General features: G+C 44.2%; 1 protein-coding gene across 2 annotated transcripts in view; it reads left to right on the forward strand.

Annotated features, from left to right (window-relative positions):
• FRMPD4 (FERM and PDZ domain containing 4) overlaps positions 1-23,083 on the forward strand; it is a 422,856-nt gene extending 399,773 nt beyond the window's left edge. Inside the window, exons 11-17 of one of the 2 annotated variants that reach the window (XM_036439810.2) lie at positions 3,583-3,709; positions 7,354-7,443; positions 8,248-8,430; positions 10,649-10,787; positions 16,612-17,670; positions 18,053-19,387; positions 21,217-23,083. In XM_036439810.2, the coding sequence (XP_036295703.1) occupies positions 3,583-3,709; positions 7,354-7,443; positions 8,248-8,430; positions 10,649-10,787; positions 16,612-17,670; positions 18,053-19,387; positions 21,217-22,541 (4,258 nt within the window). In that variant the 3' untranslated portion in view covers positions 22,542-23,083. Of the gene's footprint in view, positions 1-3,582; positions 3,710-7,353; positions 7,444-8,247; positions 8,431-10,648; positions 10,788-16,611; positions 17,671-18,052; positions 19,388-21,211 lie in introns of both variants that reach the window. The other variant, XM_036439813.2, reaches the window with a different exon arrangement.
• The last annotated feature ends 4,876 nt before the right edge of the window (positions 23,084-27,959 follow it).

The raw sequence follows: 27,959 nt of genomic DNA on the forward strand, positions 1-27,959 counted from the left end.
CTTCACTCCATTTTATAGAGGAGCAAACCAAGGCACAAAATAGTGAAAAAAATTTGCCCCAGTCACACATGCTAGAGAGGGTGGGATTTGAACCCAGGCAGTAAGAGTCCACATTGCACTATAGTTTGTGTGACCATTCGAAGCACCTGTGTTTAGAGAGCACACTGCATAACCTGGGGTTATTTTATATGGTCAGCATGCAGCACAAAGAGCAATGTTCTGAGTCTCAGCCTGGAAGAGTGGTGTTTGCAGTAAAGGACAGTGACCCAGCAGGGGAGGATGCTACAGGACCACACTTTGCTTCATGAATCCATCTTTGGGAGACGTGCATGCCTGTCTTGCTTGGTACCCTGTGCTTGGACCAGAGAGAGAGCCCCTCTCCTTAGAAAAGGTAGTTTGTGTCGCCTTCCATTGATGAGTCTGTTTAAGGGTTGCTCTTGAAAAGAGAACCTTCCGTCACCCCTTCTGTGCAGTCTAAGCATGTCAAACTCATGGCTGGCAGGCCGTATGTTTGATGTGCTAATAAACAAGGCATGCGGCCCACTGACCGGGAGTTTGACATGTTTGCACACTCCCCGTTGGCGAGTGATTCATACCCTAAAGCAGCCAAACCTTCTTAATCCTGGCAGCTCTGGTGCTAAGACAAAGGAACACATATATTTCAAAGTTCATGGCGGGGCTGAAGCTACGTCTCCATCTGACACAAAAAGCCTTACTGTCCCCTCCATCTCTTCCTCCAACAGATGTACAGGCTCATTGCAATCCCACCCTGCAGTCCCAGGGGCTGTCTAAAAGCCATTCTGAATCTCAGGCCCCCAGGGTGACCTCAAGGGGCGCTGTGGCTTCTTCTCCACAGGCCTGTGAGCTTGTGTTGCATTTTAGGGACTCTGTCCTGGCTGATCATGTGCCCAATCAGTGTCTTCTAAATTAGGGGAGGAACTTGAGAAGGTGCTGGCTATTTCTCCTGCTCTGAATCCTCTAAAGAAGTGTAGGAAGACAGCCAGCCGTGTGGCCCGGTGGTTGAGTGTCAACCTATGAACCAGGAGGTCATGGGTTGATTCCCGGTCAGGGCACATGCTGGGGTTGCGGGCTCCATCCCCAGTGTGGGGCGGCAGGAGGCAGCCCATCATGATTCTCTCTCATCATTGATGTTTCTCTCTCTCCCTCCTGAGAAATTGTTGCTTGTAGTGTGAGAACCTCAGATCTTTCAGTCCCAGCCACTCCTTTTCACAGATGCGCTCTCTCCTTCTCTCTTACCAAATGTGCTATAACTGTAGCCTGAGAGTTACTCCAAAAGGGGTCTCACATTCAGATGGACACATTCAGACCCTCACCCACTCCACGTTCTGAAGTTGTTGGATGTGGATGAAAATGGATCCCCATTGGAAAGGGGGCTGCACCAGTTGAGATAAGTCTCAGACAGCCCAAATGTATGTCTGTCCATACTCTGCACCTACATTTTCCCAGGTTGAACATGGTCGTTAAAAATTTCCCGAAATAACTAACTTGACTAAGAATCTTGTAGCATCTACTAGATAATGTCCTCATTATTCAAACACCCGGCAAATGTTCAGTGAGCATTTTACATGGTATTCACACTGGAACAGTAGAAGGTATAAATTTTAATCTTAGTAATCCATCAACCTGTGATCTGATCATAAGGACAAGACATAAAGATATGAAAAGTAATGACTTAAAATAATAATACAAGTGCTGAAGCCGGTTTGGCTCAGTGGTAGAGCATCGGTCTGCGGACTAAAAGGTCCCAGGTTCAGTTCTGGTCAAGAGCATGTACATTGGCTGCGGGCACATCCCCGGTGTGGGGTGTGCAAGAGGCGGCTGGTCGATGTTTCTCTCTCGTCGATGTTTCTAACTCTCTCTCCCTCTCCCTTTCTCTCTGTAAAAAATCAATAAAATATATATTTTTTTAAAAATAATAATAATACAAGTAGAATTATAAGGTAGCACCTAAGGACTGCCAAATGATGGCTACAGATAAGAAGTACAGCCCAGCTGGCGTGGCTCAGTGGTTAGGTGTCAACCTATGAACTAGGACAGTGGTCGGCAAACTCATTAATCAACAGAGACAAATATCAACAGTACAACCATTGAAATTTCTTTTGAGAGCCACATTTTTTAAACTTAAACTTCTTCTCATGCCACTTCTTCAACATAGACTCGCCCAGGCCGTGGTATTTTGTGGAAGAGCCGCACTCAAGGGGCCAAAGAGCCGCATGTGACTCGAGAGCTGCAGTTTGCCGACCACTGAACTAGGAGGTCAGGGTTCAATTCCCAGTCAGGCCACATACCCAGGTTATGGGCTCAATCCCCAGTGTGGAATCTGCAGAAGGCAGCTGATCAATGACTCTCTATTATCATTAATGTTTCTATCTCTCTGTTCCTCTCTGGAATACACACACACACACACACACACACACACACACACACACACTCTAGTGGCCTGATGCACAAAATCCATGCAAGAGTAAGCCTTCCTTCCCCCAGCTGCTGGCACTGACTTCCCTCTGGCACCCAAGACCTGGGCTTCCCTCGCAGCCCCAGCTTCGTCCCGAAGATCATCCAGTCTAATTAGCATATTACACTTTTATTATTATAGATATTTTAAAAATATAATAAGTGCAAGCTCAGGAGGAGGAGGAAAGAAATGGTGATTATGAAAAACACCATCTGAGCAGGTGAAGGTGAACAGAGCAGGAGAAATAGCCAGCACCTTCTCAGGTTGTTCACATCATTTAGAAGACACTGGTTGGGCGCATGATCAACCAGGACAGAGTCCCTAAAATTCAAAATATGGAATCTTAGAATAGGATTGTAGTCATAGGGAAATGGCTTCTAGGTAAAACAAACAAACAAACAAACAAAAAAACTATTCACCCAGTCCAGTTTGTCTGTCTGTTTTCTAATCTATCCACGCCTATGAGATGTGTGTACTTTCCCATCATACCAGACAAACTTAAGGGTCATGAACCCCGCCCTGACTCCACACCAATGTCATTCCTCTTCTCCTCTGCCCCAAGCCAGAGACGCTGATGGAAGGAGTTTGGTAGACATGAACTGCCTGTGTCTCTAGGGAAACAGCCATGGACAGGGAGATGGGGAGGGAAGAATGGTTAGGGCATGATGAAGGAATTATGTCTGTCCTTTTGGGAGAAGAGAGAGAGAGTGTGGGCAGACAGGGAGAGGTGAGAACCAGAATAAACAAAGGGATGGGGAGAAATGGGTCTGGGAAATACAAGCTCAGATATGTGTGAACTCTAAGAGCCTTGGGGGGAGGATGGGTGTTTGGATGAAGACTCTGCAGTGTCCATTGATCCCAAATGCCTCTTAGCTCTCTGTCTAGGGAGTGAATGATGTGTTTCTTTGAAAATGCAAACATGTGTATTAAAGATCAGATAGTGTCTCCTGAGTGTAAATTAAAAGCTGCTTCCCGAACTGGGGATTTGTCTCCTTTCCCTGCCTTGCTAAGACTTCGCTGATTCCAACAAACATCAGAGTGCCATTTTGTCTTCACTCACTCCTCATCAGAAGAATGTGAAATTAAAGCTGTGTTCTTTATTGCAGAAAAGAATGGGGATTAGAGACGTTCCTTCCCTCCGCTGTGCTGCAGAGCATGAAAGAGAAGAACATAAAGAAGGCCCTTTCCCACCTTGTCAAAGCAAATCAGAACTTGGTACCACCCGGTAAAAAGGTATCACATTTGCATCTTAATGGAAAATGGATTTTAAAGAGAGAGGCTTGCATGCGTTTTTTTTAAATGTTTAAAATTAGCCCGGGGATAAAAGACTTAGCATCATATTTTCAGAAGCAGAAACATTCTAACCTTTTTAGTTTTCACCATCAACATGTTTCGAAGACTAATGAAAACGAAGTATTTTTATGGAAACCTATTTCTTTCTTCCAAGCTATAGGCTTGTGTTGTATTGAGGGAAGGGAGGGCTGTTCACATGGGCCCGAAGGAGCACCTGGCATAACCTCTGGTTAGAGCCTAGGTTGGCAAACTGTGGCTCTAGAGCCACATGTGGCTCTTTGGCCCCTTGAGTGTGGCTCTTCCACAAAATACCACGGCCTGGGCGAGTCTATGTTGAAGAAGTGGCGTTAGAAGAAGTTTAAGTTTAAAAAATGTGGCTCTCAAAAGAAATTTCAATCGTTGTACTGTTGATAGTTGGCTCTGTTGACTGATGAGTTTGCCGACCAATGGGATAGAGGCTAGACTTGCAAGAAAATTGTACATTTCCATCATACTCTTGCTTTCCACTCAGACCAGCTCGGGCCCCTGCGGGATGCCACATTGACTAAACCAGGGTTCTCTCCATCAGTACCACTGACCTTGGGGACCAGATTATTCTTTGTTGGGGGCTGGGGCTGTCCTGCGCCCTGTGGGATGTTTAGCAGCATCCCTGGCCTCTACCCGCAAGAGGCCAGGAGCAACCAACCCCTCAATTGTGACAAAGATGCCTCCAGACATGTGTCCTGGGGAACAGAATCACCCCAGGTTGACAAGCAGTGAGTGGGACCTTACTTTTGGAAGGACGATGAACTTATTGCTGTGCTCACCATCATTCGTGTTACAATCTTCCGTGTTATCGAGTAGGAGAAACATGAAGGATCTTTTAAAATATACTATTGGTCAGGATAAAGAGCTGTGCTTATAGGTAATACAAAGCACAGGGTTTCAGGGACCAGGGAGAGAAAGACCTTGAAAATACTGGCCCTGTGAAACTGGAAGAAGTCTGACAACACAAGGGCACTTTCCAATTGATGTTGGCCATAGAAACTTGGGAGACACCAATACAAATCACGGCTTATATGGGCAATTCTTCGGTCTTAGGATCTGATCTTAAGTCATTTTTACTTGCTTATTTCTATTCTCTCTTTACCCTGTGGCTTTTTCTATTTCAATTTTTTATAATTGTTCTATTTTGTCATTAGTTGTTGTTAATCTCTTAGTGTGCCTACTTTATAAATTATTCTTCATCATAGATATGTATGTATAGGAAAGAACATAATATATTGATAGTTAGTTCGGTGCTGTCTATGGTTTTGGACATCCACTGGGGGCTTTGAAATATACTAGTATATCCCACAGGTAAGGGGGGCCATTGTACTCATTTTCTTTATACCACATTGCCACTTTTTGAAATTAAATTACTAGAAGCCCGATGCACAAAGATTTGTGCTAAAATGGGCCTTCTTTTCCCTGGCTGCCAGCACTGCCTTTCCATCCCAGCCCAACAGCCCCAGAGCCGCCTCTTTCTGCTCTGGCCCCGCCTTCCCATGCTGCCCAGAGGCCAGATGTGGGGTGGAATGCCATGGCAACGATGCAAGTGTTCTGCCTGCTCCTAGTCACTGGGGAGCCTGTGTATGCAAATTAACTACCATATTTGTTGGGTTCATTTGCATACTCACTCTGATTGGCTGTGGGCATAGTGGAGGTATGGTCAGTTTACATGTTTGTCTATTATTAGGTAAGATATTGGAGTGACGTTAGTCAACATGCACATACAGGTTTCATGTGTAGATTACTAAATTATAAAATCTGTATATAGGACCATGTGCCCGCCATCCAAAGTCAAATCTTCTCCTGTCACTTCATATGAGGACCCCTTTCTCCCCCACCCCATGGTTTTTTTTAAACAAATAATCTGATTCAACATACTATCAGCATCTTCAGCTTATTTCCAGTTCCTGGAACCATTCAGCTCATAGGAATGCAGCAGGACATCACAGATCAAGATTTTTTAAACTTTACATCTGATTTTCCCAAAGCTAATTTCTCTTGACTAACTTGATAGGTTTTTTTTTTCAAGCCTGGCCCACTGGCTTTCTAATTTGGATGCCTGCTCTAAAATCAATTGATCTACCTGTCCATAAAGGTCATTCCTTCTAGCCAAGGGTGAGTGGTTTGCTTTCAAATCTATTTGCAAATTGCTTTGGGATTTTAGAAGAAATAGGATGGATGGACAGTCCTGAATACCAGTTACATAAAGGGTGGCGCACTTAGGTGAGTTAACCATGAGTTGGCAAGTCACCTGTGATTGAAAACAGTCACCTCTATGGAGGGTCTACGCTTGTTGGGAAATCTTGTCCCCAACCAACATTCCTAGCACACGCAGTATGAACCATGGACTTTTTTTTTTTTTAATCAAGTACTTTTTTTATTTTATTACATGGGAATCTACATATTTAAGTCTTTCTGAAGATAGTTATTATCTGGATAAAATTTCACTTGTGAATCATTCATAAACCTCAATAGATTCCTGGAGTCGAATGAAACAGAGACTTAGAGAGCAAGTTCCAACATTTCCACAATGCTTGGAGCTCAGGAAGTTCATTTTCCCCTAAACATTTGCATAGACTGTGAGAAACTTGAGATGGGGCATGTAGAGCCTGTGTAAAGGCTTTATATAGATGGCAGGTGTGTATTCAAAACTACATACAGGTAGATCTCGTGTGTGGTGGGAGAATGTGCAATAACCTTTGTCCCTGATTGCAATTGGAGACATCACTTACCTTTTGAAACCTCCTTGTGAGTAGATGTTTCAATGGAAAATTTTATCTTGTTCTCACTTTTAAAAATATATATGGTATATGTGGGGGGGTGTTGTTTTTTGTTTTGTTTTTTTAATTTCAGACAGGAAGGAAGAGGGAGAGAGAGAGAGAAAGAAACATCAATGATGAGAGAGAATCTTTGATTGGCTGCCTCCTGTGCGTTCCCCACTGGGAATTGAATCTGCAACCTGGGCATGTGCCCTTGACCAGAATCGAACCTGGGATCCTTTCGTCCGCAGGTCGACATTATCCACTGAGCCATACTGGCTAGGGCTTGTTCTCACTTTGTTGAGTGACCTGGCCCACTGCATCTGTACTTATGAGTCCCCCATACATTTCCCCAAAGTTAAACAAATTTAATTTAAATGTCCTGTCGCCATCCTTCATCAGGAAGGCAAATACAGAGCAATTTTTAAAAACATATTTTATTGATTTTTTAGAGAGGAAGGGAGAGAGATAGTTAGAAACATCGAAGAGAGAGAAACATCGATCAGCTGCCTCCTGCACACCCCCTCCTGGGGATGTGCCCGCAACCAAGGTACTACATGCCCTTGACAGGAATCGAACCTGGGATCCTTCAGTCTGCAAGCCTACGCTCTATCCACTGAGCCAAACCAGTCAGGGCAAAATACAGAGAAATTTTATTTCGTTTTTTATCGCGAGTTCTTGTCACACACACCTGTTGGCAGTAGTCATCTCATTTGCCCTTGTTTTCAGCTGGTCTCCGGCAGAACAGAGTCACACCAATGGAGTTAACACCTGATGTTTCTTCTCTCCCCACAGCTCTCTGCCCTGCAAGCCAAGGTCCATTATCTCAAGTTCCTCAGTGACCTTCGTCTGTATGGGGGCCGTGTGTTCAAGGCAACGCTAGTGGTAATTTCTTTTTCTTTTTGTGTTTTTTCTGGAAAGTCATGGAGGCCTGGAAATGTCACTGCATGGGCTGTCTTATATGAGCTGCTCTTGATGACAGAAGCAAATCAGCTGTGAATACTTTCCAGCCTTTGTTTCTAACTCTGCACCCCAGTCTGAACTGGGGAAAGAAATGTGAAACTAGACAGCAGCAGCGCAGCGTGTCCTGGAAAAAGAAAGTGTTATACCCAGAAGTGCTGTACTCTGACCATGGCCCTCCTTTCAGTCGTTGGGCCAAAAGTTGCTCTCCCATAAAAAAATAATTTTTCATTTCTAAAAACCTATCATGATTATGAATGTACATGCTGTGGTAACATTTACTCTCCATGTTCTTCTTAATTTATCAGAGCCTCAATGCAGTCATAGATCTGATTCTAATTGGGTGACTTAGTACAATAAAACCTAGAAATACTTTCTAAAGAAAATGTTGTTTTGCCCAGCTGGCAGGGCTCGGGGGTTGAGCATCAACCTATGAACCAGGAGATCAGGGTTCGATTCCCAGGCAGGGCAAGTGCTGGGTTGCGGGCTCCATCTCCAGTGGGGGACGTGTAGGAGGCAGCCGATCAATGATTCAATGATTCTCATCATTGACGTTTCTCTCTCTCTCTGTCCTCTCTTTCTCTTTCTCTCTCTCTCCCCCCTCTCCTTTCCTCTCTAAAATCAGTAAAAAATCTGTTAAAAAAAAAAAAAAAAAGCAATTTTATAAAAACATTCTCTGGGGTCTTAAAAGTCTAGTATTTTTATATTTTGTCAACGTCCCTTTCTCAGCAGGCAGAAAAGCGCTCAGAAGTGACTCTCCTGGTGGGTCCCCGATATGGCATAAGCCACGTCATAAACACCAAAACCAACCTGGTGGCTCTCTTAGCTGACTTCAGTCATGTGAACAGGATCGAGATGTTTACTGAAGAGGAGAACTTGGTGAGGGTGGAGCTCCATGTCCTGGACGTGAAGGTAAGTCAGCCGGATGTTGGCCCATGGCCTGGATTTAAGCAGTTCATTTGTGCTACACCCGTGGTTGGCAAACTACGGCTCACAAGCCACAGGCGGCTCTTTGGCCCCTTGAGTGTGACTCTTCCACAAAATACCACGGCCTGGGCGAGTCTATTTTGAAGAAGTGGCGTTAGAAGAAGTTTAAGTTTTAAAAATGTGACTCTCCAAAGAAATTTCAATCGTTGTACTGTTGATATTTGACTCTGTTGATTAATGAGTTTGCCGACCACTGCGCTACACTCCTGCTACTTACAAAGCAGGTAGAATTGCACCGTGTCCAGAGCATCCAAGATGCAATATGGTACAGAAAGCAAATCCACCCACCTCACAGGGACAAGTTGCTCTTCTCCTCTGAGCTCAGTTTCTTCTTGTCTACATAAGAGAGCAAGCAAGTTCATGTCTGAGGTCCTTTCAGCTCCAGAACACATGAGTCATAGAGAGTGGGAGAGACTGTTTGCTTCTAACTTTTTAGAATATATGAGTCTTGTATAGACAGGGAAATTTTCCCCAACTCTGATTATAACTCCCATTCCCTTGCGTTAGATTGGGTCCCCTGTGTTTTTTGTTTTGTTTTGTTTTTGTTTTTTTTAGAAAAGCTGAGCATGTTAGTCAGTCTGTCTTTTCGTACTATAGCAACTGGTCCTGATTCCTATGAATGTCATGGCCATTCCATTTAAAACAACAATCTGAGATCCTCCTCAAGGGGTAAAGCTTTACTCCCCAAATAGACGTTGTTAGGAAGTGAAAAAGTCCCCCTGACCCCCACCTTCTTGTCCCAGTAAGAGGTGAGTTGTTGGATTGGGGCATTGTTGACGCATCCAGTGTTTTTGTGGAGAAGAAGCACTGACCGGAAGAGAGGCAGTGACTCCACAAAGCAAACACTGTCAACCGGAAGTGCTCTGAGAACAGGCAGGGGGGACCCACTCCCACCACAGTGGCATGGGCAGAGCGGATTAAGAGGAACTGAGAATATGGGAAAGGGTTTCTACACAGCAGATTGGACAGCATCAGTGCTCTGCAGCCGGAAGAGATGACCTTGAGAAGGTGGAGCTCCGCCGTGTTGGCCATGGTCCATGGGATTTCATGGGCTAAACCCAGGGTCTCTCTTTGACTTCAATGTGTAAGAATAGACTTGGCATGCCTGCCCTCGTCTATGATCAAAGATGCTGAAAACAATAACCCATCATGACACAGGATGAATTGGATGCATTCATCACAGGCCTGCTAACTGGGGATAATCTCTCCTAAACAGAAGTGGATGGCAAGACCCTATTCATGGCTTCCTGCCTGTGTAAATAATTGTGGGGTGGCTTGAGGGGGGACCTCAATTGAAGTGGGAGGAAAAGGCAGTTCAGTAAGTAGTAGAGCAGCTTTGGGTGGGAAGTTAGATTCTACCAGTGGGGTCATCAAACCTGGCCAGTGTCCTACAGTGGAGAATAAAAGCAAAAGGCCTATCATCTCACTATTTCTGTGTCTCCCTGGGTGTTTGCTTTTTTGTTTTTCCCTTCTTTCCCTCTTGCTTTGTCTGTCAACAAGAGCATACCAGCCCCTCACTCAATGAGAATAATTGCTTAAATGGAACACTTCCTTCCCTATAGTCTCAAGATCTGTGTACCAGGAAATAATAACCTCATTGGTTCCGGAAAGTTTTATTTTTTAGCAAGGCCTTTTCTCAATTCCCATCTCTCCTTTGACTTCCTATTAAGTGATAGTTTCTTTTAGAAGCAGCCTTTTTCTGGATCTCTTTGACAGTTTTTGTTCAGTCTTAGCAGTAATTTCCAATTCATGTTTACTTCTCTTCAACACTAATTTTCATCATGAACCCAAACTTAACTTCCTATAATTTTTTTCAGATTGTGAGTTCAGATCTGCTAACAAATTCTTTAACTATCACTTTTTTAAAAATGTTGACTGTTTGGGAACAAAACCAATGTTATTTTCTTTTTGGACTTGGAAAAGGTTCAAAATGTCTAGGTTTCAAAATGATGCCACCTACATGTTTCTGAGTAAGGCTCTCTGTGTTACGCCTGACCTTTTCCCCACATTTCTGTTTCTCTGATGAAATGGTTGTTCAATAACTTTTATTGTTTACATTTCCTATGCACAAATGCTGTCATTGTCACCTGAGGGAAGATAGCCAGGAGAGATGGCTTTAACCAAGTTGTTCTCTTTTGTGTAGCCAATCACGCTGCTAATGGAGTCATCAGATGCCATGAACTTGGCCTGCTTAACAGCTGGATACTACCGACTACTTGTGGATTCCAGGAGGTCCATCTTTAACATGGCCAACAAGAAAAATGCCGGGAGCCAGGATACAGGTATTCTCTCCCATCCACTTGACCAAAACAATAAGGATCTTTCTTTTGTATATATACATATACTAGAGGCTCAGTGCACAACATTCATGCACTGGGGGAAAAGGGCTGTCCCTCAGCCCCGCCTGTGCCCATTTACAGTCCGGGAATTCTTGGGGGATATCACTGGGCTCACCAGCCATCAGCCAGCCTTCTGGCTGAGTGGTGCTCCCGCTGTGGGAACACACTGACCACCAGGGGGCAGCTCCTGTGTTGAGCATTTGCCCCCTGGTGGTTAGTGACCGGTCATTCCGCCATTCGGTTGATTTGCACATTACCCTTTTATTAGATAGTATATATGTTTGTATTGATTTGTATAGAGAGGAAGGGAGAGGGATAGAGAGATAGAAACATCAATGAGAGAAGAACATCATCAGGTGCCTCCTGCACACATCCCCAATGGGGATCAAGCCCACAACCTGAGCATGTGCCTTGACCGGGAATTGAACTAGTGACCTCTTGGTTCCTGGGTCGACACTCAACCACTGAGCCACAGTGGCTGGGCAGGATTTTTCTGGAAAAGTTAAAATCATATGCATAAAAATCTAATGTCTAAATTTAACACAAGAGCCTTCAAGTCTATCTATATGCCCTACTTATTTTCTCTGACAATGTTGATTTCAGCATCAAATTTTACATGTCACTCAGAAATGCAGGGGCATATGCTATAAAAGCAGGGATTTGGTGACTGTGATGGGAGTGAGCCTCAGTCTGTATGGCCGGGCTTTCATGTCTCTCTCTCCTAGGAGTCACCATGCAGAGAACTGACAATAGGGTGCCCCATTGGAAGGGGGAGCCCCTCAAGGTGCTCTAGGCACAGATGCCTGGGCCCCTCCTCAGGCATCCAATTTACCTCCAGAATCTAGGAACTCTTCCAACAGGATGACTTGGGTATCGCCCAGGACTTGGATTTGGGTCTTTAGCTCTGTATTGGGAGCTTGGAGATCACACACATATCACATACTTCAATCCTGTCCCTGGACAGGGCGAAAGAAACCCAAAGTGAGAACTAGGAGGGCTGCAAACATGACACTGGCAAGTTCTCCGAGGGTGGGTGGTTTTCATTTGCTTTGCAACTGTTTGCTTTAGTGTTTGACCTTTCCTCCGTCTCCAAGGGACGCTCAGGAAATGTGGCTGATGGACAGACACCAACTATTCAAGCCAAATCTCCTGACCCGTGAACAATGGCTAATTGCATTTCGTAATAGTCTGATTGGGTTCCGTAATAGGGCTTCTGTGGAAGAGAGGGACATTTCTTAAGAACAAATTCCATCTTCAGTGTGTCTGAGGGCAAGGAGGAAGAAGAGGGGGGAGATTCTCTTGCTTTTACACAGCAGGAACCATTAATGTTTGCTCCAGAATGCATTGTGATGTGGAAGCACACACAGAGACAGACGCGCAGGCAGTAGATGATGATGGCCGGTTAGATGGCAGCAATGCCAGTCACAGGATAAAGGGAAACCAGAGGGAAAGAAAGAGATGGACAAGGCATGCCCAAAATAACTTGGACTTGAGACTATATTTAATCCAGCCCCACCTTGAAATGCCTGTGTGTGTGCTTTAACTTTTATTTATTTATTTATTTATTTTTAATCTTTATTGTTGAAAGTATTACATCTGCCCCTTTCTCCCTACTAACCCCTTATAACCCTCCCACCCCCACCTCAGGCCTTCACCACTCTATCGACTGTGTCCATGGGCCATGCATATATACATACAAGGTCTTTGGTTGATCTCTTACCACCCACCCTCCCTCCCCCACCTTCCCTCTGAGATCCTACAGCCTGGTCCACGCTTCCATGTCTCTGGATCTATTTTGTTGATCAGTTTACTTTGTTCATTGGATTCCACGTGAGTGAGATCATGTGATAATTTGGGGTTTTTTCATTTGTACAGTTGGGATTTAAAACCTAGCTTTTAAGGTAAGAACTAGAAAAAAGAAATCTTAAGTACCATCCTTAAAACGATGCTCGGTGCCTCTACTAATAATTGGCAGTGGGGGAAAAGAGCAGAAATGGAAAAAATTCAGAATGAAAGTGACAGAACACAGAAAGGAATGGAAGACAGACATAAGACAAGGAAAAACCCTGAGAGACACAAATTATTAGAAATAAATACAGAGCCGAAGCCGGTTTGGCTCAGTGGTAGAGCGTCGGTCTGCGGACTGTAGGGTCCCAGGTTCGATTCTGGTCAAGGGCATGTACATTGGTTGCGGGCACATCCTTGGTGAGGGGTGTGCAGGAGGCAGCTGGTCGATGTTTCTCTCTCATTGACATTTCTAGCTCTCTATCTCTCTCCCTTCCTCTCTGTAAAAAATCAATAAAATATATTTTTTTTAAAAAGAAGAAAAGAAATAAATACGGAGCCCTAACCGGTTTGGCTCAGTGGATAGAGCATCGGCCTACAGGCTGAAAGGTTTGATTCCGGTCAAGGGCATGTACCCTGGTTGCGGGCACATCCTCAGTAGGGGGTATGCAGGAGGCAGCTGATCGATCTTTCTCTCTTATCCATGTTTCTGGCTTTCTATCCCTTTCCCTTTCTCTCTGTAAAAAAAAATCAATAAAAAAAATTTTTAAAGAAATAAATAGGGAGGGAACGAAACAGAGGTGGTGAGTATTGTTGGGTTTGATGGAGAACATTTTTATGACCACGTGTTTTCACTGACTAGAAGGTTTAGAGCAATTTAACGCTGACCTTAGAAATTCTGAAGAGCAGTTCAGCAATTTAACATGGTCCTTTAACATTTGAAAACCAGTTTTTAGCTTTGCATTTTCAAATCTTAAAAGTTTATCTTGAAAATACAACCTTTTGCAGGTGCACAAAGAAGAGCAGCCAGACCACTCTTAAGGCTGGTTATAGTAGGAAGGGCCTGGCTTCTGCCCACTTTCTAGTGACTCACAATGTAATGTTGAATGAAATTTCAAGAGGCAAAAACTTAGTTCCAGAAAGTATTATCACCATGGGGGAAAAGTGGAATTTCAACCTTTCCGTAATTTCCCCCAGTTCTTCAGTGAGAATGAGGGTGAGGGAACATGTTGAAAGTATCTCTCTCTACTCTCAGAGAGAGAGAGAAATTGAGAGGCAGAGAGCATGTGCACGAGTGAGTGTGTGTGTGTGTGTGTGTGTGTGTGTAAGAAGGAAGGACAAGGAAGAGAAGATGGCATACTCCAATTGCCTTGCTTTTAGCCTGCTGATCTATTCAGTTTTCTTGTTGGTTTAATCCAGGAGTTGGCAAACTATGGCCCCTGTGCCAAATCTTGTTCTTATAAATAAAGTTTTATTGGCATTCAGCCAGGCACATTGTATTAGTCTCTCAGGGCTCTATAACAAAGTACGTCAAACTTGCGGGTGTAACGTCAGAGAAACTTATTCTCTCACCGTTTTGGCAGCTAGAGGTTCAAAATCCAGCTGTTGGTGGGGTTATGCTCCCTCCAAAGGCTCTAGGGGAGAAACTTTTCTCTCCTCTTCCCACTTCTCATGGGAGTCGGCATTCCTTGTGGCTGTGTAACTCCGGTATCTGCCTTTGTCTTCACATGGCCCTCCCCTCGTCTGTATGTGGTCCAAACCTCCCTCTACTTTCCTTCTATGAGAAAATAATAATCCAGTTGCCATTGGATTTAGTGCCCTTATAATAGTTGAGGATGATCTCATCTCTTGATCCTTAATTTAATTACATCTACAAAGACTCTTTTCCAAGTAAGGTCACGTTCACAGAATGGACATACCTTTTGGGGCCACCATTTAACCACTACATCCATTTGTTTATGAATGATCCTTGGCTGCTTTCATGTTACAACAGGGTTGAGAAGTTGTTCAGCTGAGCAGTTGGCCCGCAAAACCTCAAGTATTTAACGAGCTGGCCCTCCCCTTACAGAAAAAGTATGCTGGACTCACAACTTTGCTGAACCACTTTAGCGCTGCTTGATAAGCCATACCCTGACACACATGTGCATGTGTGTGTGCACGCACATACACACACACACAGCCAGTCATAATGTAGGTTGTCATTCATAAAACAATGCTAAACCGCCACAGGTATACTTACTATAAAACATGCAAATATGGCTGGTGTGTAACTCAGTGTCTTCAAAGTGATATGTTTTGCTTGCTATTCATAAAAAAGAATATATACTTAGTAAAATGACTTGAAACATTGTTCAGCATTGAGTCCATTGTATAGTTTTGGGGAAGCAAACCCTCTTCAGTAAAAGTGATTTCTCCCCAGGTCTTGTATATCTGATGTCAGTATGACCCAAACTTGGGCAAGGGGGCAATTTGAGGGAACAGATGGGAAAATAGGTGGCCCAAACACTTCCTCAAAATGTTACCTCTAGAATCCACAAAGCCGTATTGATAGTGACACACTGGCCCATCTTGTTAAATATCAGGAACAAAATCTCCACCACAAAATCCCTATAGGAAGACCCTTAAATCCCAGCTGGTGCGGCTCAGTGGTTAAGTGTCAACCTATGAACCAGGAGGTCACAGTTCGATTCCCAGTCAGGGCACATGCCTGGGTTGTGGACTTGATCCCCAGTGTGGGGTGTGCAGGAGGCAGCCGATCAACAATTCTTTCTTATCCTTGATGTGTTTGTTTGTTTTTTTTCCCTTCTCTCTTTCCCTTTCCCTTCCTCTCTCTGAAATCAATAAAAACATTTAAATAAAAAAATAAATAAATAAGACCCTTAAAGGGAAAACAAAACAATAACTTTTAAATTAGGATTTTGCTGTTTTAATTCAAGCAGGCCATAAAACAAGCCTTCAGAAAGTTCTCATGGCACAAATAAAAATTAAAATTAGTCCAAGTGTTAACTATGCTTGGAAATAGCAGAGAGAAGTACATTAGCTCTGCGTGCTTCACCTTCTGCACCATATGCGCATGTGCGTACAGGATGGGTACTAACATTCATGTGGATATATAAACATCCACTAGGATATAAAAGAGCTGAAGAGAAAGGTTTTTGTGTTATCATTCCAATATTTATTACATTACATTTTATTGATATATTTTATTATTGCATGATCATTACAATATCTTCTAAGATACATGGCAGAAGTATGGGAATCTTTAATTTTCTCTTAAAGAGGAAAAAGGCCCACATCTTCCTCTACAAAGTGGCTGATGTTAGATCTCGCTTGACAAAGTAAAGGGCAAATCATTTTCTGCAATAACAGCTATTGGACTGCCACCTTTAAGGATTTGAAAAGGCATGTTTTATACTCACCTTCACAGATAGACGTGAGGTCTTTTAATAATAGAACTAAGAGTCAGATGGAATTAAGCTATAGTTCCCTACTCTCAGATGGTATTATGTGTTATCAAATAGCAATGATAATTCATGCAATACCTATTCTGTTATGGTCAATTCTCCTAACCAAGAAACCATTACATCATCCGAGGCCTAAATCGACCACTGCCATATTTGGAAAGCTCAGTAACCCTGTTTTTATAAAAGTGATGTTACAAGCCATTAAATTACGAAGCAGCCCAGCCGGCATGGCTCAATGGTTGAGCATCGACCTATGAACCAGGAGGTTCGGTTCCCGATCAGGGCACATGCTGGGGTTGCAGACTTGACCCCCAGTTGGGAATGTACAGGAGACAGCCTGATTCTCTCCCATTATTGACGATGTTTATGCCTCTCTCTCCCTCTCCCTTTCTTGCTAAAATCAATAAAAATAGATTTTGAGAGAGAGAGAGAGAGAGAGAGAGAGAGAGACAGACAGACAAGGCCCCCGGAAACCAGACAGCACTATAATGTGTCTTTGCATGATTCTTTCTCCTTAGGGACTGAAAACAAAGGAAAGCTTAACATCCTTGGCCCTGATTGGAACTGTGTACCCCAAATGACCACCTTTATTGGCGAAGGGGAGCAAGAGGCCCAGATCACATATGTAGATTCCAAACAGAAGACGGTGGAGATCACGGATGGCACTTTGTGTCCGAAAGACCACCGGCACGTCTACTTGGCCACCACCTACAACCCCGATGAGCTCAACCCGCAGCTGGCACCGCCGGGAGATGCTCCGTGCGAGGCCGACTACAGAGGTCTTGCTCCGCGGTCCCTGTTGACCTTCTCGGGACCAGACACCCTGAAGAAGGCACAGGAGTCTCCGCGGGGCGCCAAAGTGTCCTTCATCTTTGGAGACCTCGCCATGGATGACAGCATCAGCCCCCCAGCTCTCAGCTATGACAGACTCTTGGAGGAGAGCCCGGAGCTGCTGGAGAAGCAGACGAGCCTCTACATGAGAAGTGCCAATGACGTGAAGGCCCTGGACCTGAGCCCCGACGCGGACAACATGCAGTTCATGGAAAACTCCGTGTACGCCAACATAGGTGACGTGAAGAGCTTCCAGGCCAGCCAGGGCATCGAGGAGCCCCTGCTCCATGACATCTGCTACGCGGAGAACACTGACGACGCGGAAGACGAGGACGAGGTGAGCTGCGAGGAGGACCTCATGGTGGGAGAGATGAACCAGCCGGCCATCCTCAACCTGTCGGGCTCCAGCGACGACATCATCGACCTCACGTCCCTGCCGCCCCCGGAAGGGGATGACAACGAGGACGACTTCCTGCTGCGGTCCTTGAACATGGCCATCGCCGCCCCCCCTCCCGGCTTTCGAGACAGCTCCGATGAGGAGGACTCTCAGAGCCAGGCAGCCGCCTTCCTCGACGACAAGGGGCCCAGCGGTGGCGGCCTGCAGAACGACGAGATCCCCGTGTCCCTCATCGACGCGGTGCCCACCAGCGCCGAGGGGACGTGCGACAAGGGACTGGACAAGCCGGCCGCCCCCACGCCGGGAGCTCTGGCCGTGTCGGAAGAGCAGCAGACGAGTAACAATTCAGGTTCTTTCACGATCGTTACATTCATTCACTGATAAGCACCTCATCACGCATCCCATCGAGCCATTTGCCCTCGGAGCCCCGTGCGCGCTGCTCTCCATCTCACGCATGTCCCATTTCATACATGTGCGGGCACTCCCATCGTGGCTTTTGTTGGTGTATGTGGTTTCTTTTGTTCCTTTAAAAAAAATAAATACATGTGGCACGCTTCCCCCTCTCCCCCATTTCTGGAACATCCAGGCAATAAACTCAGTCCTCCCCGATAAGGGACACGCTGGTTCGGTTAGGTTCTGTTCTGTTCTGGTCACAATGCTCCCATTCCCGCACGCGGCTCCCGGGGCCTCTCTGCACCCATTAACCGCCTCTTGTTTCTCACGGCATGCAGGTGTAGCCATCTTGAGGGCTTATAGCCCCGAGTCTTCCTCAGACTCGGGCAATGAGACTAACTCCTCCGAAATGACGGAGAGCTCGGAGCTGGCCACGGCGCAGAAGCAGTCCGAGACGCTCTCCCGCATGTTCCTGGCCACGTCCGAAGGCTACCACGCCCTCGCTGAGGAGCAGACAGAGTTCTCCACCTCCGCTTCCACCTCCACCTCCACTCCCACCTCCAAGGCCACTGCTGGGGGCGCCCTACCCCCCAAGGCCCCCCACTCCCTGGCCGCCCGGCCCGGGGTGGACCTGCCGTCCAAAGTCGTGCCTTCCAAGCAGATCCTGCACTCGGGCCACATGGAGATGGAGCCCGAGACCATGGAGACCAAATCGGTGACGGACTATTTCAGCAAACTGCGCCTGGGCTCCGTGGCCTACTCCTGCACCAGCAAGAGGAAAAGCAAGGCGCCCGACGGGGAGGCCAAAGCTCCCACCAGTGGAGCGAATGGGACGGCGCCATCAGGGAAGAAGCAGCAGGGGGCCAAGGCCACTGAGGCCGAGGAGGACGCCAAAGGTAAATTCGGTACCATGTCCACCAGGGACGGTCAGCGCCTGGGCCCTTTTAACCTGGAGAGAACTGCCTTCCGCAAGGACAGCCAGCGATGGTACGTGGCCGCGGAGAGTGGGCCAGCTGACAAAGGCGCCCTGGAAGCGGCCACAGGGATGTTCCCGCGAGCCCCTGGCCTGGGAACAAGGGAGGCCGAAGGGAAGGATGAAGGGGCCCCCCGCGGAGACACCGCTGAGGTTTCGGGCCTCGGCCAGCGAGACCACTTCTTAACAGACGTGACCTGTGTCTCTTCAGCCAAAGACTTAGACAACCCCGAGGGTGCCGCCCCGCCTGCCTGTGACCGCCCTGCCCAGCTGGCCGGCGCAGAAGACAGCGTGGCCCACCTCTGTGACTACCACTTGGCCAAGCGAATGTCATCGCTGCAAAGCGAGGGCCATTTCTCCCTCCAGAGCTCGCAGGGCTCCTCGGTGGACGCGGGCTGCGGCACGGGCAGCAGCGGCAGCGCCTGCGCCACGCCCGTGGAGTCCCCACTCTGCGCCCCCGTGGGGAAGCACCTGCTTCCGGAGGCCGCGGGCAAAGGCGGGCCTTACGTTCCTTCCTCCGAGGAGAGAGCCACGGGGCTTCCCGGCCACGGAGCCCCTTTTAAGGAATCACACCCCCAGGCGGAAGGGGTGTGTCCCCGGATGACAGTGCCTGCCCTGCACACAGCCATTAATGCTGAACCCCTGTTTGGGACTTTGAGAGATGGATGTCACCGACTCCCCAAGATTAAGGAAACTACAGGTACAGAAATGAGGGATTTAGGGCTTTGCCTGAACAACCAGGAGCCTGTAAACCTAGCTCACAACAAACCTAGAAACATGAAATCTGGCCCTAGCTGGTGTGGCTCAGTGGATAGAACATCAGCCTGCAGACCAAAGGGTCCAGGATTTTATTCTGGTCGAGGGCAGTTACCTTGGTTGCAGGCTCCTCCCTGGCCCAGGCCCTGGTCGGGGCTCATGCAGGAGGCAACCAATCGATGTGTTTCTCTCACATCGATGTTTCTCTCTGTCTTTCCCTCTCTCTTCCACTCTCCCTGAGAATCAATGGTGGAGATGGCACTGCTCTTTAGAATCTTAATCTGTTCTTGCTTTTAGAGTCAGAGGGAGCAGTATTTGTTCCTAAATTATAAATGTAGCATTCCGGCAGTGCCCAGGGTGACATTTGATTACAAGACGATATAGCTTAGAGTCACAGAATGGTTTGATTTCCTTTGTAAGATGTTGGATTTCTGATTTTGCCATTGCATTTTTGAGGCAAGGAAGGATCATAGAGCAAGGGGGTCAGGGAGATCACAGGGTCTAGGGGAGGCCGTTCACCTTTCAGCAATAGTTACAGATTCCTCTTGACTCTGAAAGTTCCCTAGAGGGATATTCTGATGTGTTAATGAGATCTTACATTGGTTAATGTCTACTCCTGCCTTTTTAAGATTATCTACTTTCTCAAAACCCACTACTCAATTAAAAAAATAAAATAAGGCCCTAGCCTGCTGGCTCAGTTGGTTAGAGCACCGTCCCCATACACCAAGGTCGCAGGTTCAATCCTCAGGGCACATATAAGAATCAACCAATGAATGCATAAATAAGTGGGACAGCAAATTGATCTCTCTCGCTCGCTCTCGCTCTCGCTCTCTCTGTCTCTTTAAAAATCAATTTTTAAAAATATATTGTTATTGATTTCAGAGAGGAAGGGAGAGAGAGAGAGAGAGAGAGAGAGAGAAACATCAGTGATGAAAGAGAATCATGGATTGGCTGCCTCCTGCACGCCCGCTACTGGGAATTGAGCCCACAACCCGGGCATGTGCCCTTGACTGTACTTGAACCCAGGACCCTTCAGTCCGCAGGCCAATGCTGTATCCACTGAGCCAAACCAGCTAAGGCTAAAATCAATTTTTTTAAAACCCACCACTGGCTTCACCTGCCATGGGAAATCTGCCTATGAATTTACATAACTCATCACCAAACTGTTATCTTTATCTCTAAACTAATTAGAGCATGCTTTTACCAACTTACCTCTTCTCACAAAAATTCTGTGAAATGGAGATTTTCTTCACATAATTTGTGTCTCCATGTCAAAACCTGTACCAGGAGAATTTCATGGGATCCTCTTTCAAAGGCGAGCTGATATAATTTGCATTCAGTAAATTAGGCCACTTCTTTATAAAAAAATTAACAGATGCCAGGATTGCCTTAATTCCCTTGAAATGAAACGTCAGTGTCATAAACATGTTTGAATAGTTTATATCTAGAATGTGTGTGTTTCTAATTACGTGTTTAAACTTTGGCAGGTAAATGGGAGCAAAACAATTAATATAATCCCATTGTCTCCCTGGAAACACTAGGGATTTCTAGACAATTCCAAATGAGTCAGTAGTCTAAGAAATAACAGTCTACAGTATTTTTTTAATGTGATCTCAGAAGGCAGTCTTTGGAAAGCAGGGGGACCCTGACAAATGGCAGCCCTTCTAGAATGCATCCTTGGGAAATAGCAATCATCATCAAGAGACGGAGTGAATTGACCACCATAAGATGTTTAATGATTCTCTCTGTTTTTTTCTACTCCCCCTAGTGTAGCTTTGACAGAGTCTGGGAAGGAGAGACGAGGAGGCATGCCTTCAGTGTGGTCTCAGTATCCGGAAGCTGATCCCATCCTGCTACCATCAAACATTCACTCGGAATCAAAGGTGCCAATTCCAAATCAAGACCCCATTGATTTCTCCCAAGCATACCGGCCCTACGGAGGGGCTGTGAGCTGGCAGCCACTGGATGTGAGAGGGGAGAGCCGTGGGACACCCCCCAGCCAGAGGGCTCTGAGACGGAGCAGTAGTATCCTCTCAGGATGTATAGGATTGGAGACCTTCCGAGAGAGAACCAAGGGTGCAGTCAGCGAAAAGTGTCCAGGTGTCACAGAAGCACAGGAGGCCACTTCAGAAAGGCGAGCAGAACTCCCACTGGGAAAGAAGCTCACCAAAAGTTTTTCCCAAAGCTCGATGCACTTTAGCTCTGATGGGAAGACTCCCAAGGGGTCCCCGGTGGCTCACAAAGACTCAAAGCTCTATAAGACATTGCCTTTGAGGAAGCTGGAGGGCAGCAATTGGAGATGCCGGGGACCTTTCAGCTACTGCTTTCTGAACCGAGGGCAGGAGGAAGATGAGGATGAGGATGAAGAGGAGGGAGAACCCACCCACCGGGTCTCTTGCCTCTTTCCACTACAGATGACTAAAGCCATGCCAGACCCAAGCAGCCCACCCCTGGCTGTTGGGATTCAAAAGCAAGAAGGGGAGCTGTCCAGGTGTCCAGTGCTGAAGGGTTGGGCAGAAGACCCGAGTGGCCCGGATGACATGGACTTTAGCAACCTGGCTTTCGATGCCCGGATTGCAAGAATAAGTGCCCTAAAGCAGAGCACATATGCAATGCCTGATGGGTTCCTTGCAGCCCAAAATGATGCCAATGAGCTGCTCTGCCTTGTCAGGGCAACCAAGGGGAAGAAAGAGGAGTCGCGCCCTGAAGCATATGACCTTACACTTTCTCAGTACAAGCAACTGTTGTCCATTGAGTCCAGACAGTTAGGAAGTGCCTGTAGGAAGATGGCGATGGCCGAGAAAAGCCCAGAAGAGATGCTCCTAGCGATGACTTCCAGCTTTCAAGTGCTCTGTTGCCTAACAGAAGCTTGCATGCGATTGGTGAAAGTCGTGAGCTCTGAAACACAGCGGCAGGAAATTGTGGTGAAGATTGACGAAGTGGTCATCAACTACATCTGCCTCCTGAAAGCTGCTGAGGCAGCCACAGGAAAGACCACTGGGGACCCCAGTGTCGGGCTGTCCACGCGACATTCAACCACCATGGCCGCCCTCGTAAGCACACTAACACGTTCTCTCAAGATGCTTTTAAATAAATAAAGTGTGAAAGTCACATCATACTCTACCTTTGCAAAGCCATACATGAACTTTTATTTACTTTCTTTCTTGTACGATGAACAGATGTCTCCTTTCTTCTCTCTGTATATTTTGTTCTTTTGTATAAAAAGGAGATAAAAGGTCACATTGGTGAAACGTTGAAATGTACTAATCAGATGTATTCTGTTTATATTATACATATATACGTGTAAAAGAACTATACAAGGCAGTGATGACATTTGGCTATTTTTCATATAGTCAAAACTCGGGGGATATGAAGTGAAATTTTAAATTCTACCATGTTAGAGCAAAACAGTAAATCCCATCTCCTTTCCTTCCAAGTGGATACTTGGAGACCATGTCGTTCATATTTAGAAGTAAAAAAAAAAAAAGAAAAGCAAGAAATCACAATGTATATAAAACAGTACTTATGTTTTAAAATTATGATTTTAAAGTATTGGAAATAGCAAAAAGACATTTAAAATTCAAGAAGCTATTATGAGTTATTAGAGAAGATATATAATAAATTAATTTTTTTGCTCATAGCGTTTGGTTATCTGATGCTTTCTTCCAAGAATCCTACATTTTTCATTTTGGCTTCTTCCATTTGGGTTCCAAAAGGGTGGAGGTGGATTCTATTGTGTCAACACAAATGCTCTGCCTGATGTTCCTAGAATTCAAATATTTCCCAATAGAAGAACAGAGAGAATGATGGGCAGGTTCCTGGGTAATACCTAGTTATTTTAGTATTATTGAATAGTAATTATCTAATTACATAAAATGAAAGAATAATACTAAAATTAATTTGTTGATGAAAAGAAGGATCTGCTTTGACTAAATGTCAAAATACGTAAACCAAAGACATCATCCACCTCCCTGACTCAACCATGAAATTCAGCATTTCCTTAAGAGTGACAGAACATTTAGTAAAGTATTTGCAAAATTACAAAAAGAAAAGGAACATTTGATGATTATTTAAAGCAAGTGCAGATCCAATTGTGTAAAGCAGACTGCACCAGCCCTAGTCCCATCGCAGATCAAAGCTCTTAGCATCACAGAGCTCCATGCCACACCTCTACCGGGGCCAATACTTCCAACCCAACTTGGAATTGCAGCCTAGCGCTGGGACAAAATTTCAAATCTGGAATGTTCAGAAAATCAGAGAGAGATGGCTACTCTAATATAGAAGCCATGATGAAACAAATAAGTATTTATTAAATGATCTAATCTGGATTGGCTTATAGATACATGAAAGCTGAAAAACAAAATAACAAGTGGTCCATTTGACCACTCTTGGTAAAACTGATAGAATGCAAAGAAGTTTTCAGAACTGTCGTCTCTCTCAAAATGTATCTTTGGGTCAAAGCAAAAGAATGCAAACTCTGCAATTGTAAAATAAAATTGACATGTACATATATAGTTCATGGATCATTTAGTGCTCAAGCTACACACACTCCTATTTATGTACGTGGCTCCTTAAAATATGACAGGAGTATATGCCAAGTACAGATATTTCCATTTTTGTCGCCTACTGGACAGGAGGCATAACAGTCTACAGTCACTGTCTCATCAGTCATTCTATAGAGACTCAATAACAAAAGTCACACATAGTTGTAGATGGTAGCATACAAAAGGAGTTTAGACATGTGTTATTAAAAATAATGTTTAAATAAAACATTATTTTATTACAATTCTAAATATTGATGTTTGATATTGAGAAATATTAATGGTGTTTACTGTGGAAATTTTTGGTAAATATTCTGTGTACTAAAATACTAACATTAATAGGATGTGTGTTCGATGTCAGACAATGTGCTAAACATATCTCATATGTTATCTCATTTAATCATCACAGCAATCTTATGGTTTGGACACTGCCATTAATTCCCTATGGAGGCAGTATTGTTCCGTAGTTAAGGATGTATGGTTTGAGGTGAGAAACTTGATTTAAGTTTAAACTCTGCCATTTTCTAGCCCTCTTATCTTGGGAAAGCCAATCAGTTTTTCTCTGTGTCTCATAAGGATGTCATGAGTTTTCAGTAAAATTATGTATGTAAAGTTCTTACCACAACACCTGACAGATTAAATAATTAATGTTAGATTTTATTATCATCATCATGATTGTATTAAATACAGTGCCCAAAAGAATATGTGGGGATATTTGCTTTTATGCATATCGTATCCTGACTCCATGTGTGGAATACATTATGTGTATTGCATATGTATAAATGAAATGCCCAAGGAAGGAATGCTCTTTGTTCAAATCACATGTTCAGTTGGAACAACTTCTTTGTTCATTTCAGTTCTTGGAGAGGCCTAGCAAATTATCTCTGGGTCTTTCTAACCCATTTTCCGTTATCTGTGGGTGCTCCAATGACTTTCTGTTTCTTATAAACCAACTCTTTACTACTTAGAAAACCTTAAGGGGCCCCCCACTCACAATCCATGGGATCCTAAGTGGGGTACATGTCCAGTAGAGTATAGGAAGAATGATTTTGTTGATTTTTCTCTAGCCTTTTTTTTATGTTTGCATATATTTTATAATGGCATAATAGTACAGTGGTATATGTACATCATTTTAAATAAATAAATGAATTAACAAGCATATGCCTGGTGAATGTATGCAAAAAGAGTGTCGCAGGTAGGGTTGCATTTACTCAAGTTTGGAGACCGCTGGAGTAGATAGTAGAAATTCCTTGTACTGGAGGTTCTTTACATTTATTCCCCAGCCTCATTTTTCAACTGTATCACCTCTCATTTTCATTAATTTTTTTATCATAAAATGTTCAAACATACACAAAAGTAGGCACAATGATACAATGAACCAATGTGTACTCATCATGTACCAATTCATGTCTAATTTATTTTCGCTATCTCTACACATGTCCTTACACACTGTATATATTAGCAAACCTCTGATATTATAGCATTTAATCCATGAATATTTCAGTGAGAACTTTCTATAGGTAAGAACTTTTCAACTTAATCACAATGCCATTTTCACACTTTTAAGAATTATTAAATGTTACAAAAATAAACGATAAAGTGAAAATCCCTATAAACCCAACCCCAAAGAGTCATTGTCAACAATTTAGGGTATCTGTTTTCAATGTTTTTCTGTATATATACTCACGTTATTATTATTGTATGTGTTTATGGACTTAACTTTGGACTTAACAAGGTGTTCTGACCACATTTGCCCTTCTGTTTGAGTCTCAGATGCACCATGTTTTTTGTAGGTGGATTGGCCAGAATAGATACGATTGACACGCACAAAAATACTGTATAACACTCAGATGAACAAGCACCATAGCATCAGGCTTATAGTAAATCCACAACTCATAACCATTGCCTCAGACATTAACGTTAACACAGACTTACTCCCAGGCCCAACCAGAATTAGTCTAATCACAAAATAAATTATTTTTCCAGAAAAGAAAGATAATCTTGAAATGAGCAGGTACAGCAGCACTGCAATGGGTTGATTCCTTTTGCTATGAATTTCATCTTTCATTAAGACTCATCTTAGGAACAATAATCTTCACTTATGTTCCTGTTACATACATTTCTGAATGCCAGCTATTGTTTTGGTGTTACTTCTGAGCTACTAGATGGCCCTAATTTATTCCTCCTGGGTTACTCTTGATTTGGCAATGGGAGAAGTTTCTTCTGTGACCCATTTTCGCCATTCATAATTATGTTAACGGTTTTTGAAATCAGAGAAAAAGCAAAATTAGCTATGATTAGATGATTTCTATCGCTTCCAGACGTTTAGAAATCTTCACAGGGCTAAAAATACATGGATATCACATTGTTTCTCTCTAACCTGATTTTGTCTCTGCTTGGAAAGCAATCAGTTTTTTTGGGGTGTATTTGGGTGTATAGAGATTGAGGGGAGGTATTTGAGTAGATAGTTGTGCGTGTTTGGATGAATAGTGCTATAGGTATAGGGGAAGTGTTTGAGGTGTGTGTGTGTGTGTGTGTGTGTGTGTGTGTGTGACTAGTTTTTTATCTGGCTTCATGTATTTCAGAGTTAGTTTGCCCTCTGGCAGTCCCAAGATGATGATAAAACTTTCTCTTTATAGCATCCCAAATCTCTAAAGTCAAATTGCAGAAATTGCTTCTCAGCTTTGAAAGATCAAAGAGTCAGAACTTTACCTTTTTAATGACATTTTCATTCATAACAACCTGACCCAGAAAACTTGGATACTCTTTAGTTATGTCACCTAGTCCCTGGCCGGCCCTCTCAATTTTTAACTATGGAAGAACAATTTGTGTCTTTATCAAATATTTCTGCTGCACAGAATAATGGAACGAATTAAATCCTGCACTGCTGAAAGAAGTAGATAACCCAGTAGCTTCTCCCAAGTAGCTTATTTCACCATTCATCCTGAAATCAACCTGCTGCCTTCAGCTCAGCGACTCTAATCTTTCCTCCACATTTTTAATTGCATCTCAATTTTCTGTTGCACATTAATTCTAAAGCGCTGAGGTGTGGTGTGTGCATTTTCATTGTACCTATTAATTCACATTTTCCACTCCACACTTTGGACTAAAATTCTATGCCATTTGCAGCAGTAGCATCCACAACTTTAGGCAGAATTAGCTTTGGGATTCAGGAAGCTAAGCCTTCTGGGTAACCGCCAACCAAGTAACATTTCTCCTGTTTCCATTTTGATTAGTACTCCTTGCACATCTTATCCTTTCGCTAAATGATCCATGACTCCTGTCACCCACTTAGAAGCTGGGTATGTCCATTCATTCATTCAAATCGCTATTAACAACTTCCTAATCTGGGCAGAGGTTGTGTTAGGTGCTGATGGTGGGGTGAAATGGAGAACAAATTGACATGGTCCTTGCCGAAAATTCTAGAATGGGCAATCCCTTGTCATGTGTGAAGAAAGGAAGGGATTCAGAGTGAGTCAGCACACAGGCAGTGTTTACTGCGCATGTGCAAGACTAAAGACCATGGCAGTCCAATCTGTGCAAAGTGATCTTAATAAGCAGTGAACACAAACTACAATTGTGCCGTGACCTACACTGATTTTTTCAAAATATTACTCTTTTGCTGTCAGTTATAAATGTTAGGGATGTGGGAAAATACAGTACAACATTTCTTTAGTATACAGTAATTTAAACATTAGAAACTTTGAGAATTAAAGTGGGTCTTCTTTGTAAAGCCTTAAAAAGAGTCATTTGAACAGCGTTTGCCTTCTCTGAGTCATCACATAATTTACAATATGGAGTGAGCATCTTTTCTGTATTTTGGCAAATCCTCTAAATTTGGATCAGCTTCTAACATTTTATCATTGGTACTTTCAATGTTGGGAAATATCTCCAGGAGTTCCTCTCATGTGAGCGTCTTTTTTCCAGGGGGACTTCCTCTGGGACAGCTTCATCCTTTTCATCACAGCCACCTTG

The sequence above is a fragment of the Pipistrellus kuhlii genome, unplaced genomic scaffold, assembly GCF_014108245.1.
Source record: "Pipistrellus kuhlii isolate mPipKuh1 unplaced genomic scaffold, mPipKuh1.p scaffold_m20_p_16, whole genome shotgun sequence".
Lineage (NCBI taxonomy): Eukaryota > Metazoa > Chordata > Mammalia > Chiroptera > Vespertilionidae > Pipistrellus > Pipistrellus kuhlii.